Raw genomic sequence first — 16,517 nt, 5'->3', positions numbered from 1 at the left:
GAGAGGGTTGGGGAGGGACTTCAGCAAACTGCCATAATTAGAGGCAACAGCTCATAGTTGTCTCTTGGGAGAAAGAGGCCCAATGATTCTGGATCTTACAATTTTTCAACAGTGTGTTCTGGAGTGTGTGTGTGTGTGTGTGTGTGTGTGTGTGTGTGTGTGTGTGTGTGTGTTCTTTCAATTAAAAAAATTATATACCCAGCCCAGGCCAAAGAACATGTATCTTTGCCCACACAAGCCTGAGAGCCCTCTAGCCTTAGGATCCCAGAAGCTGGCCGGACTTGACAGGTTAAACTATTCCCTCCAGTTGACAGATTGGGAAAAAAAAAAAAAAAAAACACAAGGATGAGTTTTCTGTGGGGTGCAGAGCTCACAATGGCACCTGTCTGGTACACGAGAGGGTGGCCAGTTGAACCCAGAACTGCCTATCTCCAAGAGGGAAAAAGACCCCTTTGGATGCAACTATGTTCTGATACTTTAATTGGCACCTGTCCTATTGAGGGATGGGCAGGGGCTAAGAAAGGTAGACCTGCAGAGGGACCAGCAAGGGAGGTGGAGTGGCTGCGACTGGTCTAGGATGGCTATGGAGTTGTGAGAAAGGGGTATGAATCTATGTAGAAGTAGGAATGGGGTAGGTGTTCTGGAGAGATTCTGGAGTTTATTCCAGCCTGAGGAAAGAGCAAATTTGGGTCATGGTCAGGGACCCTCCAAGGAGAGTTGGGGTAGACTGAGGCCCTATTTTCTAGATGCCTGCTGGAAGGTCCCCATGCCCCTTCCCTCTCTGCACCGAATCCCAGACGCATGCTGGTGACCATGCGCAACAGTTACCCTGCCCTTGATGTCTGCTGCATCTGGGCCTGAGCACATCTGCTTCAGGAGCCATAGAAGGTTTGGTAGCAGAGTGTCTGATGAATTAGGAGGCTAGAAGCTAAATTTGAGTTCCTAACCTGTGCCAGCCTCTTTAAATATCTTTTACCTAGCTTTATTTATATTCTTTTTATATATTTCAACCAATCCTGAAAACAGCCCTGTGAGAAAAGTATCCCACTTTGCAGATAATGATATTGAAGGTTGGAAATGTCAAACAACATTCCTGAGGTCATTTAGCTTATAAATGACAGTTTGCGATTGTCACTGACTGGGGGATTGGGAGAGTTGTTAGAAGGTTATTGTAATATTCTGGGTATGAATAGCAAAATCAGCAAAGGAAGCAAGGGAAATGTAAGGAGGGTTGAATGCTGGAATCCTCAGAGTGGGACCTAGTGACTGATTAGGTATGGACAGAGTGAGAGGGAAAAGTTACAAAGGGTCCAGGATGGGGACAGGAACTCTAGAGAAATCATGATCAATATTGGGAGTTTGAGAGAAAGACTCGGTTTTCAGAAGATAGTCTTACTGTGGTTTTAGATATGTTGCAGGAGTATGGGAGGTGTCGTTTTTTACTTCCCAGTTTGGCAGTATGGAAAGGCAAACTAGAACAGAAGTTTCTCAACTTTTTTTTTTTTTGAATCTGCAGCAAAAACTCACATTTTACAATACTTACCCTTCTGACATGTAATATACCTGAATTTTTTCCTATTCTATTCTAGTCTATTTCATGGAAGAGCAGAGGGTGGAGAAAGAGAATGCTGGCTGTAGCTAAACCATGTAGTTGATTTCATGACCCCCAAATGGGGAATGGCCCAGAGTTTGGTCAAGATGTCACCAGAAGCAGATGGAATGGATGTTGAGCATCCAGTCTTTGTATTCACCACATATGGACATCCACAAGGACAGAACTGAATAAGGAAAGCATATACGCAAGGAGGGGAGATCAAGCGTCTCTCATATGCAGAGGAATCAAGAGGGGTTGGGGCTTCTAAAAGGCAGCTTGTTTTTAAATTAGGTCATCAGGGACCTCCCAAGGATTAGTTTTAGTCATTGGGGGAGGTGGCGTGAACAAGGCGGGTGGCAATGGATGAAGTGAAGGTCCATGGAGATGAAAGGTGCTAGGATGAGCCAGGACAAAGAGCACTGGTGTAGTCATTTGGGAAGGAGGCAAATAGGAAAGAAAGGGAAAGACTAGGTAAGACAGACATTTGCAGAAGTGAAGAGGGAGTCATGGCAGGCAGAAGTGGGGAGATGCTGGAATGTGAATGATTGGCCCCAATTGTCCCAGTAAAGTAAGAGGCAAGGTCATCTGCTGAGAATGAGGTTGACACTTGGTGAAAATGGGAAATGTTTGGAACAGCTGCTAGGAAGCATCAATAAGCAAGGAAATAGGGTTCATTCTGAATGGTTGGAGGGCCAGTCTGGATAACCTGGTTTGTGAAAGCTGTGATTGGCTGGTTTTGGAGACCCATGCTCTCTCCCCTCAGCTACTTCCAGAGCAGTGGCTCCCTTCCCTCCCCAGAGTTGCACCCTGGGCTCCATCATCCAGAGGGGTCAAGATGTGTTGTTGATTCCCTACTAAACCTAAATGGCCAAAGGACACAAACCATTATGTCCTGATTTTTTTAAAAAAGAATCTTGCCTCTAGGCTTTCCAAAATAAGCTCCTTCTTTTAGATTTCTGATTCCACTTCCAATAAATCTCTTGACAGCACAGCCTAGCCCATCTGGACCAATCAATCAGCCCTTATCATCACACGGTATTTTTCTCTCCTTCCTCTCCCTGGGATTCACAACCCTGTCTGCACATTGGAATCATATGGGGAGAGTTAAAAATACTGATGCCTGGTCCCACCCTAGAGACTGGCTTAATTGGTCTGGGTTTGTGGCTGGGCAACTGTAGAATGTTTTAATAGTTTTAATATGCCAGCTCAGGGTGAAAACTACTGAGCCCCTTGCTACTCAGTGTGGCCTATGGACCAGAAGCACCCACCAACCTGGGTGCCTGTAGAAATGCAGAACCTTAGGCTCTATTCCAGACCCTGCGGTTCAACAAGGACTCCAAGTGGTTCGTATGCATATAAAAGTCGGAGAAGCTCTGGTCTAGAAATCTAACGTCTTAAGCCGTCCTTCCTGCCCTGTGTAAGATCAAAGAGAAGGGTTTCAGAGATCACACCTCCTTGATTCTAAGCAGCCTGATGCAAACAGCTGATGGCTGCTTTCTCCTGGTGTAAAAACAGGCACCCATCAGCTAATCCATCACCGAGTGCTTCCCCACTTACAGCTAGCAGACACTGAGTGTCAGAGGTGTTGTCCTATATGTAGCAGTTTACTGTGTAGCTAATTGGAGCATTCTTGTGGGTTACCAACTGTCCAAGTTTGTCTAGAACTGTCTCCGTTTTAGCACTGGATGTCCCACATCTTGGAAAATTTGTCAGCCCCTGGACAAACTGGAATGGTTGGCCAACCCATATTAAGCAACATTTAAAACTGATTTTACTCCGCACCACCACCACCACCACCATACACATATACATACATACACACCATCAAAGTAAGGTCTTCTGCTTCTTTAGCACTCAACACCCCGTGCATATAATTAGTGCTTAGAAATGTTGGTTCCTTCATTCAACGAAAATCCATTAAGTAACCTCCATGTGTCGGCCTCTGTGCAAGGGGCTGGGAAGGAGCAGCATCAAGTAGACACAAAGGCTTATCAAAGTAGAGAAAACAGTAGAATAAACCATGTAGCCCTCAGCCGGTTTCAGCATGTTTAAACACATGGCCAGTCCTGTGTCATCTATAGTAACTGGTTTATTTGGAAGCAAATTGCAGCCATCAAATGAACAAACACTTTTTTACTTGAATTGCATTTATAGGAAGGCTGACAATTACTTTAAATCATGAGGAACCTCATTCTATGTTTTATGAAGGGGAGGGGAAGAACGTTTGAAGATATAGCACATACTCTTCCAGAGCCCACTGTTGGGTGGGTGGGTGGGTGGGTGGGTTGGTTGGTTGGTTGGTTGGTTTTGCGGGGTGGGGTGGGGAGGATCAAATTTTGTTTTATCTGGCAAACACTTAATGGGTGTCAGAAGCAAGAAACAAGACAGCAAGCATTGCAAATATGTCAGCATGGACTGCAAAGACTAGACTCTCTGAGCTCTCTCTGGAACAAAGATGCACAAAGGCAGGCACAGCCTAACAGACCCCCACCCTCGAGTGCCCTTTTCTTCTATAGTAAATAGTTGCATTCCATGTACAGACACATGCCCATTCCCTCACCCCCTCGTGTACCTGCTCATTCCCACCCACCGACACGTACACCACAGGAGCGGACACCTCCGCACTCTCAGGCACACCTGCTCTCCTTCACCTGCAGCTGCCTGGTTGGGCAGCTGTTTTCTAAACATGTTGCAGAACTCAGAGCCCCAGCCCTGGAAGCTTTTCTAAAGTAGCACATGGCTCTATGGAGGCTTAAATCTGTGGCTCCTGGAGGGATCACCACGGGGTGAATCAAAATATATAACCCACACTCAGTGTGCCAGAGAGCCGCCTTTGGGGTGTGAGGTTAAAAGTGTTAAAGAACACTGCATAATGGCCAACTCTGTTTATGCTGATGATTAACTCTGTTTATAGGCTTAAGATCCCGAGTGGGGAAACTTTCCTGCCCACTCACGCCTTTTTACTGCTCAGGTGTCTCTCTCAAAGCACTTAGCACACACACTCAGACCTGGGGAATGTGGGAGGCCTGTTTGCCATCCTCAGATAGAGAGGGAAGGAGATACCAGAAAGAAATTGTAAGTTCATTGTACGTTTGTATTTCAAGACCAGAAAGAGAGTTAATGGGTATCAGGAGCATGCTCTGTAGTAGGTGCTGTTTTCTGAAATTCTCACAGCAGTTCTAGGAAGTATTTCTGTGTATTCGCTCATGGTACAGATAGAAGCCACTGTGATTCAGAGGACTTAATTGATTTGCCCAAAGCCACACAGCTAGGAAGTGCTAGAGCCTGGATTCTAACCAGAGTTTTTGTAACTATCAAACCCAGGTTATGAGAATTCTGTAAGTGACTTGCTCAATGTCACATATCTGCACAGCCACACTGGTATTTGAAAGCAGTTCTGCTTGGATATGAAAGCCCCATGCTCTTATCCAATGTGCTAATTTTCTCCTAAAGCATTTCTGATTCTTTGCTTCCATTGTTCCTATGCCTAGAACAGTCTTCATTTCCCATTTTCCAAATTCTTTCCCTGATCCATCTTTAAGGCCCAGTTCTAAGTCCATTCTTCCAGGGAGGCTTATTCTATCAGCAGAGGAAGGAGTGGGTTTATCCCAGCCCCAGGTATGGCTCCTATACCTGCTGTGGCATAAGAGAGGACAGCAGCACAGGAAGGGACCGGACATTCCTGAGTACAACCTCCTCCTTTTACAAATAAGTAAACAATAACAAAACTGTTCACAGAGTTCCTCCTGTGGGTCACACAGTGTGTTATCTCATCTAACTCTCCCAACAACCCTAAGAGGGAGATGCTAATACTGTTGAGAGAGAGACTTGTTGAGCTCACTCACACCTGAAATTCCTCTCTGTCCAGGCACCCAAGAGGATGACACTCCCCAGCTCTCTTGCTGTTAGGCAAAGCTGTGTTTCTAGGTCCTGCAAGTTGCAGGCAATAGTGATGTCATTCCTGAGCTGAAGCACTTCATTGTTTGTACTCAGTGAGCTGTGAGGGAGCAAGCTGTGCAACATCTGTGGGCCTGCTCTGGGACTCACTCAAGAATCCCCTCCGAATATAATTCAGGAGTGGGAACTGATGGTTGGATTAGTTGGGAAAATTAACATTAGCAGGGCAACAGACAAAGCCCAGGTCTCAGTGACGTACCACAGGTAAAGGGTGCAACTCCCCTGTTACAGTGCCATGGGGTTTAGACTTTCCCTTCTGTGGCTATCCCATCTGAAACTTGTAGCTCTCAGATCACTGAGGCAGGACAAAGAGGTGAAAGAGGCATCTTGTCCTGCCTCAGTCCTAAGTGACATGTCACTTATTTCCTAGTCACATGGTCCTGTGCTCCCCTCCTCCAGTGTCCACACCCCTGTTCCTTGTAATGTCTGGGGACCTCAGGGCTGGTGGAGGGATTTCTTCTCCCCATTTAGCTGCCTCCACAATTTCCTGCTTCATACACAGTGTACCTGAAGTGATCACCTACTTTGGAATTCTCAAATTGAGTTAAAAATGCAGATTCTGGGGCAACCCCTGAGACAGAGGCCTAGGACTGTGCATCTTCCCTCTTCCTGGGCACTTCTTGGTGCCCATAGATGTTTCCGAACTGTTATTGTAAAGTGTGCAGCCCAGGTCAGTGTTACACAAACTTCAGTGGCTTCTACTTTTCAATGTATTCATGGGGCATCTATACTATTATTTTCTTTAGACTTAACATTTTTCTCTAAGTATCTCATATTTTTGCTTCAATAAATTTATTTATAAAGGAGACCTGTTGCCACTACCATAAATAAAAAAAAAAACCTGGTATCATTTACCAAAGAAAAAATAGACAAGCTGTGGTACATCCATATCATAGAATATTATTCAGAGCTAAAAAGAAATGTGCTATAGAGACATGAAAAGACATGGGGGAACTGTAAATGCATACTACTAAGTGAAAGAAGCCAATCTGAAAAGGCTATAAACTGTATGATTCCAACTACATGTCAGTCTGGAAAAGGCCAGGCTGTATTGCCAAGAGTTCCAGGTCGGAGCAGAGGGATGAATGGAGGGGTTTTAGGGCAGTGACACTACTCTGTCTGATACTATAATGTTTGATCCATGCCATGATGCATTTATCTGAACCCTTGGAATACACAACACCAAGAGTGAACCCCAAAGTAAACTATGGACTTTGGGTGATAATGTGTCAATGTTGGTACGTCAACTGTACCAAATGCACTACTCTGGTGCGGGATGTTGATGGTTGGGGAGGAGGTGGGAGGTGGGAGGACTGAGGTGAGTATATGGGAACTCTATACTTTCAGCTCAGTTTCGCTTTGAACCTAAAACTGCTTTAAAAAAAAAGTAAAGCCTATTAATTTTTTGAAAAGAACAGACACACGCAAATACAAACAAAACAAGATTAACAGATTCCAGCTAGATATTACTGTGCACCCAAGGCTCCAAGCCTGACGCCTGCTCTCTTTGTTTACAAAGGAGGCTGACAAGTGTTAGAAAGATGTTAAAGACATATTACCACTCCAATGATATTTTTTTTTAAATCCTGGACATAATCATAAGGCATGAGAGCAAACTGAAAAGAACAATGTTCTCACTTGATGATCAATGTTATTTAACATCACGTCTGTCTGGGGTAGCCATCCCATCCCAGACTTTCCAAAACACTAGTCTAGGGATGAACCTGAATGCAAACATCTTGCTGTCACATTTTGAGCAAGCAGTGTGTGTTTTTCTGCCACTTCCCCTATATGTTCCTCTGGGTGCATGGTCTGCTGCTGCCCCTAGGGACTCAGAGCCCAGGAAAATGTCTTTCTGAACAGTTCATACCCAGAAGAGAGTGCTGTTTAATAAAGATCTGTCAGGAATGTGGTGGTGCTGGGGATGGATAAAGACAACTATGTTGGGAATGAGAGACCCAGGCAGGCTCCAATGAGTCATTAGTACAGAGGCAACAGTCTGCTGAACAGAGACACTGGCTCTGAATGTGCATCCCTGATGTCAGGCACAAACACAGCCTGGGGCTCGCTGTGATCGAAGCACAGCCTTACAGCATCTGATTTTTTTAATGCTTTCATAAGAGAGGGGAGTAGGAAAGGCAGCAGTGTGATCTAGGGGCCCACTGCAGCCTCTGAACCACACTTACAGAATGGGGTAAATATCACTCCCATTTAATGAACAGCTGCTCTGTGCCTCGAACTTTCATAAATCATGTCCATGCCTTAGGACAAGTGTTCAAGCTCAGAATTTTATTCCTGTTTTGTAAACAAGGAAATCTAGGTCCAGGGAAGTTCAATAAGTTGCCCGAGATCACCCAGTTGGGAAGGGCCCCAATTGGGATTTAAATCCATGTCTTTCTGACTTCAAAGCCTCTGTTCTTCCCATTACCAGGCAATAGAATGAGAAAAGCTCTGCTGCTGGCCAAGTGGTCTCCAGCCAGGATAATGGTCACTATCATTGTGCCCCCTACACCTGGCACTTTAATTTATACACACACACACACACACACACACACACACACATGTGCACACACACAAATGTACCTTCCACTATCATTGTGCCCCCTACACCTGGCACTTTAATTTATACACACACACACACATGTGTGTGCACACACACAAATGTACCTTCCACCATGTGTACACTAGGGACCAAATACAGCACTACTAGTCTGGAATGAACATGTGGCAGGAGGGAGAGGAAGGGATCAATAAGTACTGAGCCCTCCTGTATGTAGAGCCCTATGTTAGCTGCTACGGTGGCTTCAAGAGGCTTCTTTTGGAGAAACTGATGTTGATTTTCTTTTTTTTCTTCAACCACATCCAAAGGAACCTTTCCAGAACTGATTTGATCTGTCCTCCTCAACACCTTTGAGCGTGGGTCCAGGAGAAATCCTCATGGAGCCATGAGCTGGGTCCAGGACTGGGGCCCATGAGTCCCCCTTGTGGGCTTAGATCACGTGGAGTGGAACAGAGCTCATATTTGCAGATCCCCCATTTTTTTTCTGACAGTTTTCATCTACCTGAAACTCAAATTGTAACTTATTCAATTTTGCATATTTTTTCACGCGGCAGCCAATTCCATGTGCACCCACTTTTACTTTTCACATATGTAGAGGGAGGTATCACATGTGTACTAAACATAATTGCACATGTAGACTCTAGCTTACATATTATACATCTCAGAGGGGGATGGTATGCAGCTCAGGCCCCACAGTATCCACTGGCCAGCTCCTTTACATCCGGGCTCCCTTCCAACTTGGCTTCCTTTCCAGCAAATAAGAAGCAGCTCTCTCATTCCCATACTTCTTCTAGTATCCTCTCCCCCTCGAACTACTCTCCCTCCCCCAACTCACAGGCCACAACTGGGCTTCTCCAACATACCAGCTGGCAAAGAGAGAAGGGAGAGAAAGAGAGAGACACAGAGAGAGAATTTCCAGTATCTCTCCTTTCTTCTCCAAGGCTGTTTTGAAATGCATATTTCCCTCCTGCCCTACCAGCTTTATTAAGTAACTCTGTATGGGGCACTCAGCTAGAAGCCATCCCCAATAAATTAGTCAGCCCACCACAAGGAGATGCAGGCTGGCAAGTGAAGAAGGATTACCCCTAAGTGCACACTTTTAGAGGATCTACTGACAACTGAGGTGAGAATCATTCCACAACTGTCAAGACACCAGGTGTCTCTCTACTCTAATCCCTAATTCGTCTGTGGAAGAGAGACAGATGCACTCAATGCTTTATTTGTGTGTTTGTGTGTGCATGTAAGTAATAGACAGCTAAATCTGGGAAATAGCCAGGGACCCAATGGTGGAGTTTGAGCATTCCCAATAAAGACTTAGAGCACTGGTGAGAATCCTGAGCGAGGAAAGGGTCCTTGGAGCTTCCAGATTAAATAGGACCAGGACTGGCTGAAGTTGGCACTGAAAAAATACAATGGAAAAACCCAGATGGGAAAGTGAAAATAGCCCACTTATGACTCTGGGGGTGGGGGGTAACTGGGCTTCCCCTTTTCTGGTTCTGCATCCTTAGGTCCATGATGGTATCTGTTCATGAATTGCTAGCTCTCCTACTATGGTATGTGCATGGTGTCAATTCTTGATTTGCAGCAATCACGTGATTGCCAACAAATTGGGATTTCTTGAATTGCAGGATGGAGACTATTCTTTGAGATCTTTGCTGAAGATATATTTACACATGCCATGTACTGTATACACTGAGATAACATGACCCCCTTAAATTGGAAAGGGGTGCAGGCTCATCTCTTTCTGCTTGAATTAAAAATATCCCTAGACCAGGGGTCAGCAAACTGCGGCTCGCGAGCCACATGCGGCTCTTTGGCCCCTTGAGTTTTTAGCAAAGGCTAGCTTAGGAGTACCCTAAGTTAATTAAGTTAATAACAATGTACCTACCTATATAGTTTAAGTTTAAAAAATTTGGCTCTCAAAAGAAATTTCAATCATTGTACTGTTGATATTTGGCTCTGTTGACTAATGAGTTTGCCGACCAGTGCTCTAGACCATCAAGCAATGTCATTGTAATGAACCCAGCTCTCAAGCTCAGAAGGGATCTTGATGGTCACTAGTCCCAGTCACCCATTTGAATCCCCCTCTAAAGCAGCCTGTACTCTCTTGGGACAGCCTTGGTAGAAAGTGCTTTCTAATATCAAAGCCCAAGTTAGCGTCTCTGGAGATTCTATCACTGACCAAGGCAATGCCTTCTGTGATCCCACAGAGCAGATCTGCCCCCTCTTCTATACAGCACACTTTCAGCATTTAATTCCAGTGAATACTTCTCACCCTTGTACTCTCTTCTCCCCAGTTCCCCTACCTGTGGAGCTGCCTGTTGGATAAACTCTAGAGGCTCATTCATTCAACAAATATTTTAGAGTATAAAGCAAGTGCCAGCCACTGGATTGGGAGCTGATGACCCAATGATGAGTAAATACACAAGTTGCTATTTCCAGGTATCTGAGTCCCTCTGCATTGCCTTCCTTAAACCCAGGACCCCACTTTGGCCCTTCTTCAGCTGCACCCTTCCCAGAGGGTGAGGAGTCTGCAGGGTCAGGGAGTCAGGCCCCTCTTCTAGAACATGCTCTGATTACCTGGGACCCTGGAATTTCTGTCCTCAGTTTGCTCCCAGAACCTTCAGGCTTCTTTTCTTCAGTTAAACAGGAGAGCGTCAACAGGCAGCTGTCTGGTGGTGGCATGCTTGGATGACCAGCTGGAGTGTCCACATGCATGTGTCCAAGGCTCATCATGGAGCCAGCAGTGGGAAGAGAGTCAGAGTGGCCTGTAGTCTAAGGGCCAGATATCCCCACTTGGCTGGCACAGAATTAAGAGAAATCTAACAGTTGTTTTCCAGAATGTTTTGCAGGTATATTTGTCAGGATAGGAGGATAAGATGCATTGTTTGCTGGGTTTATGATGTTTAAATATATTGGCCTATGCCATGTGAGCCTCTATCTATACTCTTACCTAAGGGTCCATGAATGTTAGGGATGGGTCTGTTATTTGTGGAGACAGATATGAATTAAATAATCACACACAGAAATGCAAAAGTGAACCATAGTGATAAGAAAATAATGCACCATTTGGCTCTCTTCTAAAATGCTCAACTTGATCTCCATTTCCAGGGTTCTCATTGCATCTTGGGGCCTCCAAAGCCCTTCTCTTATTCCTTAAGAACCCCAAACACTGACTAGAATATTCCACACTACTCTTGCCCCTTCTGAATGCAGAGCTCCAGAGAGGCCAACCCCAGGAAGAGGAAGAGGAAGAGGAAGAGGTAGATGAAGCCTATTAATCTCTTTCTGACTCATTTTCTGATTTCCATTACAAGTGTCCTGCCACCACCACTACCATGATGGGTTTTATTTCTGTATCCACCTCAAAGTGCTCCACTGCTAGCCCAGCCTAGGAGCCGGTTTTACCTCTTTGTTGAGATACCCATGTGTCTCACATCTCTTATGCTTCTAGCTTTCTTTCTTTTTTAATATGTTTTTTTTTTTATTTAGAGAGAGGGAGAGATATAGAAACACTAATGAGAGAGAAACATCAACATCAATCCACTGCCTCCTGTACATCCTTCAGGCATGAGACCAAACAAAGGGACTCAACCTACTGGGAATTGAACTGGTGACCTCTTGGTGCATGGGTCAACACTAAACCACTGAGCAACATAGCCAGGCTGCTTCTAGCTTTCTAAACTTAGTCTATTTCACCTCATTTGGTATCCAGCATCCACACTGAAAAAGCCTTCTCTGACTAATTAGAGAAAAAGTAGCAAATTCTCCCACTTGCCTCTTTGCATAGGCACCCCACACACTAGCTGCCTTTAAACATACATCCCTTTCTTGTAGCCGATATTACTGCAATTCACTTCGACTTGCTGTCTGTGTGTTCTTGATCTCTATCAGCCTCCGTGATGTCTGGGTTAGATTGTGCAACTCCCAGAGGCCAGGACCACATGGGTCATGGGTCTTTACACTTTGCTCAGCAGAGCAGCAGGCATAGGTGGGCACTTAATATTTTTGATTGTGGAAGCAGAGGAGCAGCACTGTGCCTAGACCATTGTGAGTGCACAAGAAAACAACCCACTAACACAGCCAGACCACAACCATAGCGCTCCTCCTGCCAGACTGGGAGCCAGGGCACATTTTTCCTTTTAAACGAGGCAGGGGGAGCATTCTCTTGCATTTGAGACAACAACACATTGTGACAGCACTGATGCTCAGAATGACCTTATAAATTGTGGGCTATCATCATTATTCCAACTTTAAAAATGAGGACCCAAGGCACAGAGAGGCTATACAATTTGTTCAGACCTTGAACTGGGACCATCTGGCTTCAGAGACCTCCGCTAACCCACCAGGGTTCACTGTCCCTCAAAGTGAACTAGAACTGGAGAATGAAGGATTGATGATTGGGCTCTTGTCTCACACTCTTATGGACCTTGACCCTGATCCAACCTGAATGGATGGCTGAGAGGAGGAGAGTGGGTACTTGGTCAGCTTTCTAGGGTGAAGCCAAGTTGTCTCTCAAAGCATTTGTTCACACCTGCTCATCGCCCTCCTCCTGTTTCTCAAACGTGCTCAGCTTGTTCACACTGAGGCCTTTGCATCTGCTGTTCCCCGCCCCTGAAATGATTTTCCCCAGACCTATGCATCAGGGGGTCCTCCTCACCACGTAGGTGTTAGCTCAGAGGGCACCTTCATAGGAAGGCTGTTCCTGATCACTGTATCTAATGTAGCTGCATCTTTCCCAAGCCCCCCCTCTCTTTCATTCTTATTTAACTCATTTTCCTGTTTTACTTTTATCAAGGCAGTCAACACCATCTGAAATCACTTGATTTATCTAGTAGTTTATTTGTCAATTTCTGTATCTCCACTAGACTGTCAAATTCAAGAGAGCAGAGATCTCAACTGTTTTGTCTATTCCTGGATACTCAGTGCCTAGAACAGCATCTGGCACACTGTAAATGCTGAGTTCATGTGTATTTAATGCATTTATGAATGACTGGTGCGAAATCCTATATAAATATGTGACACTAGCTGGATCTTTCAGTTGTCCCTCACCACATATATTGGCAGGAAGAGACCATATCTTCGTGTTTGGCAGTCTTTTAGCCCTTGGAGTAGTGGCAGATGACTGGGGAGCAGTTTGGTCCCTTTGTTTGACTGCAGGGAAAAGACCAAGACATTCAGCCCTGAGATTACAGTCTGTCTGCACGCCTTTCAGGGTCACATGTGGACAACTGCTGGACAGCTCTCTTCCTGAGCAGAAAGAAACTAAGATACTGAAATCTCAGCTTCTCTCTCCACCCCCACTCTCCCTCTCCCTTCTCTAGAAAGTTTTCCCTATCTCCTCCCTCTTTTGTCTCCCTTCCTTATTGAAATGCTGTGGGGGGAAATGAAGAAAAAGCGGGGAAATGCGTTCCCCACATCTAAGCTACATTGCTTTTAATACTTCTATAACACGTTCTCATTATAATCTCCTAGCTCCTGCACAGATAAAGCAAACCTCAAAATGTAATGATAATATACAGGAAATACTTGATTTGATCCAGTCTTAATGCTGTCACAATATCCTATTTCTCCCACATAATAACAGAGCCCATTCCTCTCTCAGTGTTGTTAGCTTTTTTAGTCAATGCTTTCTTCATGAGAATAATAAGCGAGAAAGAAAATCTTTTAATCTCTGACCCAACCCTGTAGCACACGAAGTGTTTCACAATATGCTTAATGATGTCATTCTTTTTCTTTTCTCAAGAAAATACTGCTTTTTCATGATCCTAATATATGCAATTATTAATTAATCCCTTCCAAGGCATTTTCATGCTCATTATCTCCTGGGTCTTCTCAACAAATATGATAAAAGGAGGGTGAGCAGAAAAAGGTGGCTTGAAATCACAGAAGTGGAAAAGTAATCCAGTGACATAAAGCTATTTGGACTGCACACACCCATCAAAATAGGCTCCAAGTCATGCTGTTCTCTATGTACTAGGGTACTCCCAGCAGCCCCTGTGACATGCAGCCCTGAGCCAGCCCATATAGGAGAAGAAAGAAATAGCTTAAGAACTTAAGAAACTAAGTAATTCCTTGTTTGGGAATGGATGAGGCTCTTGATTGGGGCAAGATCCTAACCAAGTGGTCCCCAAAGTGAGGTTCCCTCTTGCTCTCAGCCAAGCCACTCTGTCTTGTGTCTCTGCTGGAGACCCAGCACTGGAGGTGACGCGGAGGGCTGGAATAAGGGCATGGAGCAGGGACCCTGGACCTTCTCCCCTAACCGAAGTCCTCAACTCTGGGCAGTACTTTATTTGGGACTTCAGGCAATCCTCATCACAAGAAGGAATCCAGCCCTCAAACTCTCAGAGATATGTATTCATCCGGATATCTACATCACCTTCCTTCATAATGCCCAGGGTGTGGCCTCAGTCATCATCTGTCCATGAAGTGCTTTCCCCACTCAGAGCAGAAATAAATGAATGAAAATGTCAGCCAAGCCTGCCTCTTACAGAGCAAGCTCCCAACAAGAACCAGGACTACTTGGGACACCAGCATGGCCATTTTTTTCAGACAGCACCTAGAAGGCTTCCCTCCACTTCCAGGAAAACCACAAAGAAGTGGCTGATGTGATAACATAACCCTGCCCAGGGCCCAAGTGAGTATTCTTTCCCCAGAATGACTAACTAGATCTGATGTTCAGATCTGGGATTCTGTGGAAAGAGTTGCCACAATATGACTCTGGAAGAATGTGAACATGCTATCCAGCACTGCAGACACTAGATTGAAAGTGTAGCTCAAAGGGGTGGGGTAAGTATGTCTGTGAAAATCTGAATGAATGGGGTAGTGAGAACTCTCAGACTCAGGAAGACTCTGGTCTGTGAGGTACTTGCCATCCTCTATCCTGGATGGGGAGAGTGGAAGGGACAATCTAGGTTGATGTGTTTCAGGCCTGAGAAGGGGAATAGATATAACAAGGTTCTCTATTAGTTCCTCTGTTTCCCTTAAATTCACTCTCACCCCACTTACCTACCTGCTTTCAACCTAGGAAACACAAGTCTGCCAAGAAGTGTCTTAGCAAACTGTAGTCTCCTTAGACCTAGAATCCTTCTCCATTTCCTCTGCAGTGATTAAAACACATTGCTGAGAAGGCAATGTAATATGGGAGGGAACAGTCTCCACATGAAGGAACGGGCACAGGCTCGTTGGGTTTCAGTCTATAAGAATAGGGAAGGTGGACAAGATCTCTGCTCACTTTCATGGAGGGAAGGAGTTTGAATCTGGGACTGAAGACGAGCTGGGGAAAATGCCACTCACAATAAATCAGACAAAGGGACATCTTCACAACAAGTGTGAATGGACCACCAAGTTCCTTCATTTCATTGCTCCTGACTTCTGGATCTTCTATTTTGAGGACACTTATGGAATTTTCACATGGAACTGAAGATACTAGCTTTGGAAGGAATATGCAAACACTGGGATACAACCGAGCCACCAAACAGGCTCCACCAGGAACCAGACCCTCTTGGGGCAAACTTAACCAAAAGGAACATCACTGAGAGGCTTGAAACTTACAGTCCTCACATTAGACACAACATAATGGTTCCCCAGAGCAAGCAGGCAAGTAGCAATCTGCGAGATCTGGAGACACTACAAGGAAGCAGGAAAAGGAGGAAATGGCCTTACCTGTTCTGGCCCCTGAAAGCAGATTCGGCACAGCGGGGTCCTCATGCCACTGTCCAGGCTGCTGCCCAGTGAGTAGCGGTCCTCAGCCTTCCCCTTACAGAAGTCATCTGAGGAGGCACTGCTGAGCAGTGAGGCAGGTGGCTCTGTGGCTGAGACACCCCAGTCATCTTCCACAGAAGAAGGTGGCAAAGGTGGTGGAGGTGGCAGAGGAGGGGTCTCCCTGCCCACCCCTTCTCGAGGGCCCCTCCAGCCTGCCCACCCTCCGGCACCCAGAGCCGGAAGGGTATTGTTGTTGGCGGTCAAACCTGGGGGCTGGGGGTCTCCGTGCATGGGCAGGGGTGCTGGAGGGGGGCGCCGAAGTAGGAAAACCTTCAGGTCATTGAAGAGCATGCGGCAGCGGCACTTGAGGAGACCCTGGTGGCGCAACATCTGGGGAGCTGGGGTGCACAGTCCAAAGCGGTACCAGGCACAGCAGTAGCAGCACCACCACCACCAAAGCAGCCCACTCAGGGGCATCAGCATGTGCCCAGTGGAAGCGGAGAGCCCGGGAGGGGCAGCTGAAGTCTTTGTAGAAGATAGGATGGTTTTGAGGGGTCCACAGAGTATCTGTGTTATGCGGGAGTCTGCTTTCTCACTGGTTCCTCCAAGTAGCAAATAAATTACCCCCGGGGCCGGAGACTTCGAGTCACTGATTCTGAACTTTACCTGGAAAGCCCAACAATAAAAGCTTCTCTTGCTTCG

The 16,517-nt window shown here is 45.7% G+C and overlaps 1 protein-coding gene across 1 annotated transcript in view; it reads right to left on the bottom strand.

The window, feature by feature from the left end:
• The window catches only part of MARCHF4 (membrane associated ring-CH-type finger 4), a 77,387-nt gene extending 61,089 nt beyond the window's left edge, over positions 1-16,298 (bottom strand). Inside the window, exon 1 of the mRNA XM_008145188.3 lies at positions 15,777-16,298. Coding sequence (XP_008143410.1) covers positions 15,777-16,298 — 522 coding nt within the window. The remainder of the gene's footprint in view (positions 1-15,776) is intronic.
• Between the last annotated feature and the right edge of the window lie 219 nt (positions 16,299-16,517).

The sequence above is a fragment of the Eptesicus fuscus genome, chromosome 11 (assembly GCF_027574615.1).
Source record: "Eptesicus fuscus isolate TK198812 chromosome 11, DD_ASM_mEF_20220401, whole genome shotgun sequence".
In the NCBI taxonomy this organism is placed as follows: domain Eukaryota; kingdom Metazoa; phylum Chordata; class Mammalia; order Chiroptera; family Vespertilionidae; genus Eptesicus; species Eptesicus fuscus.
This window is presented reverse-complemented; position numbering and strand designations above follow the sequence as displayed.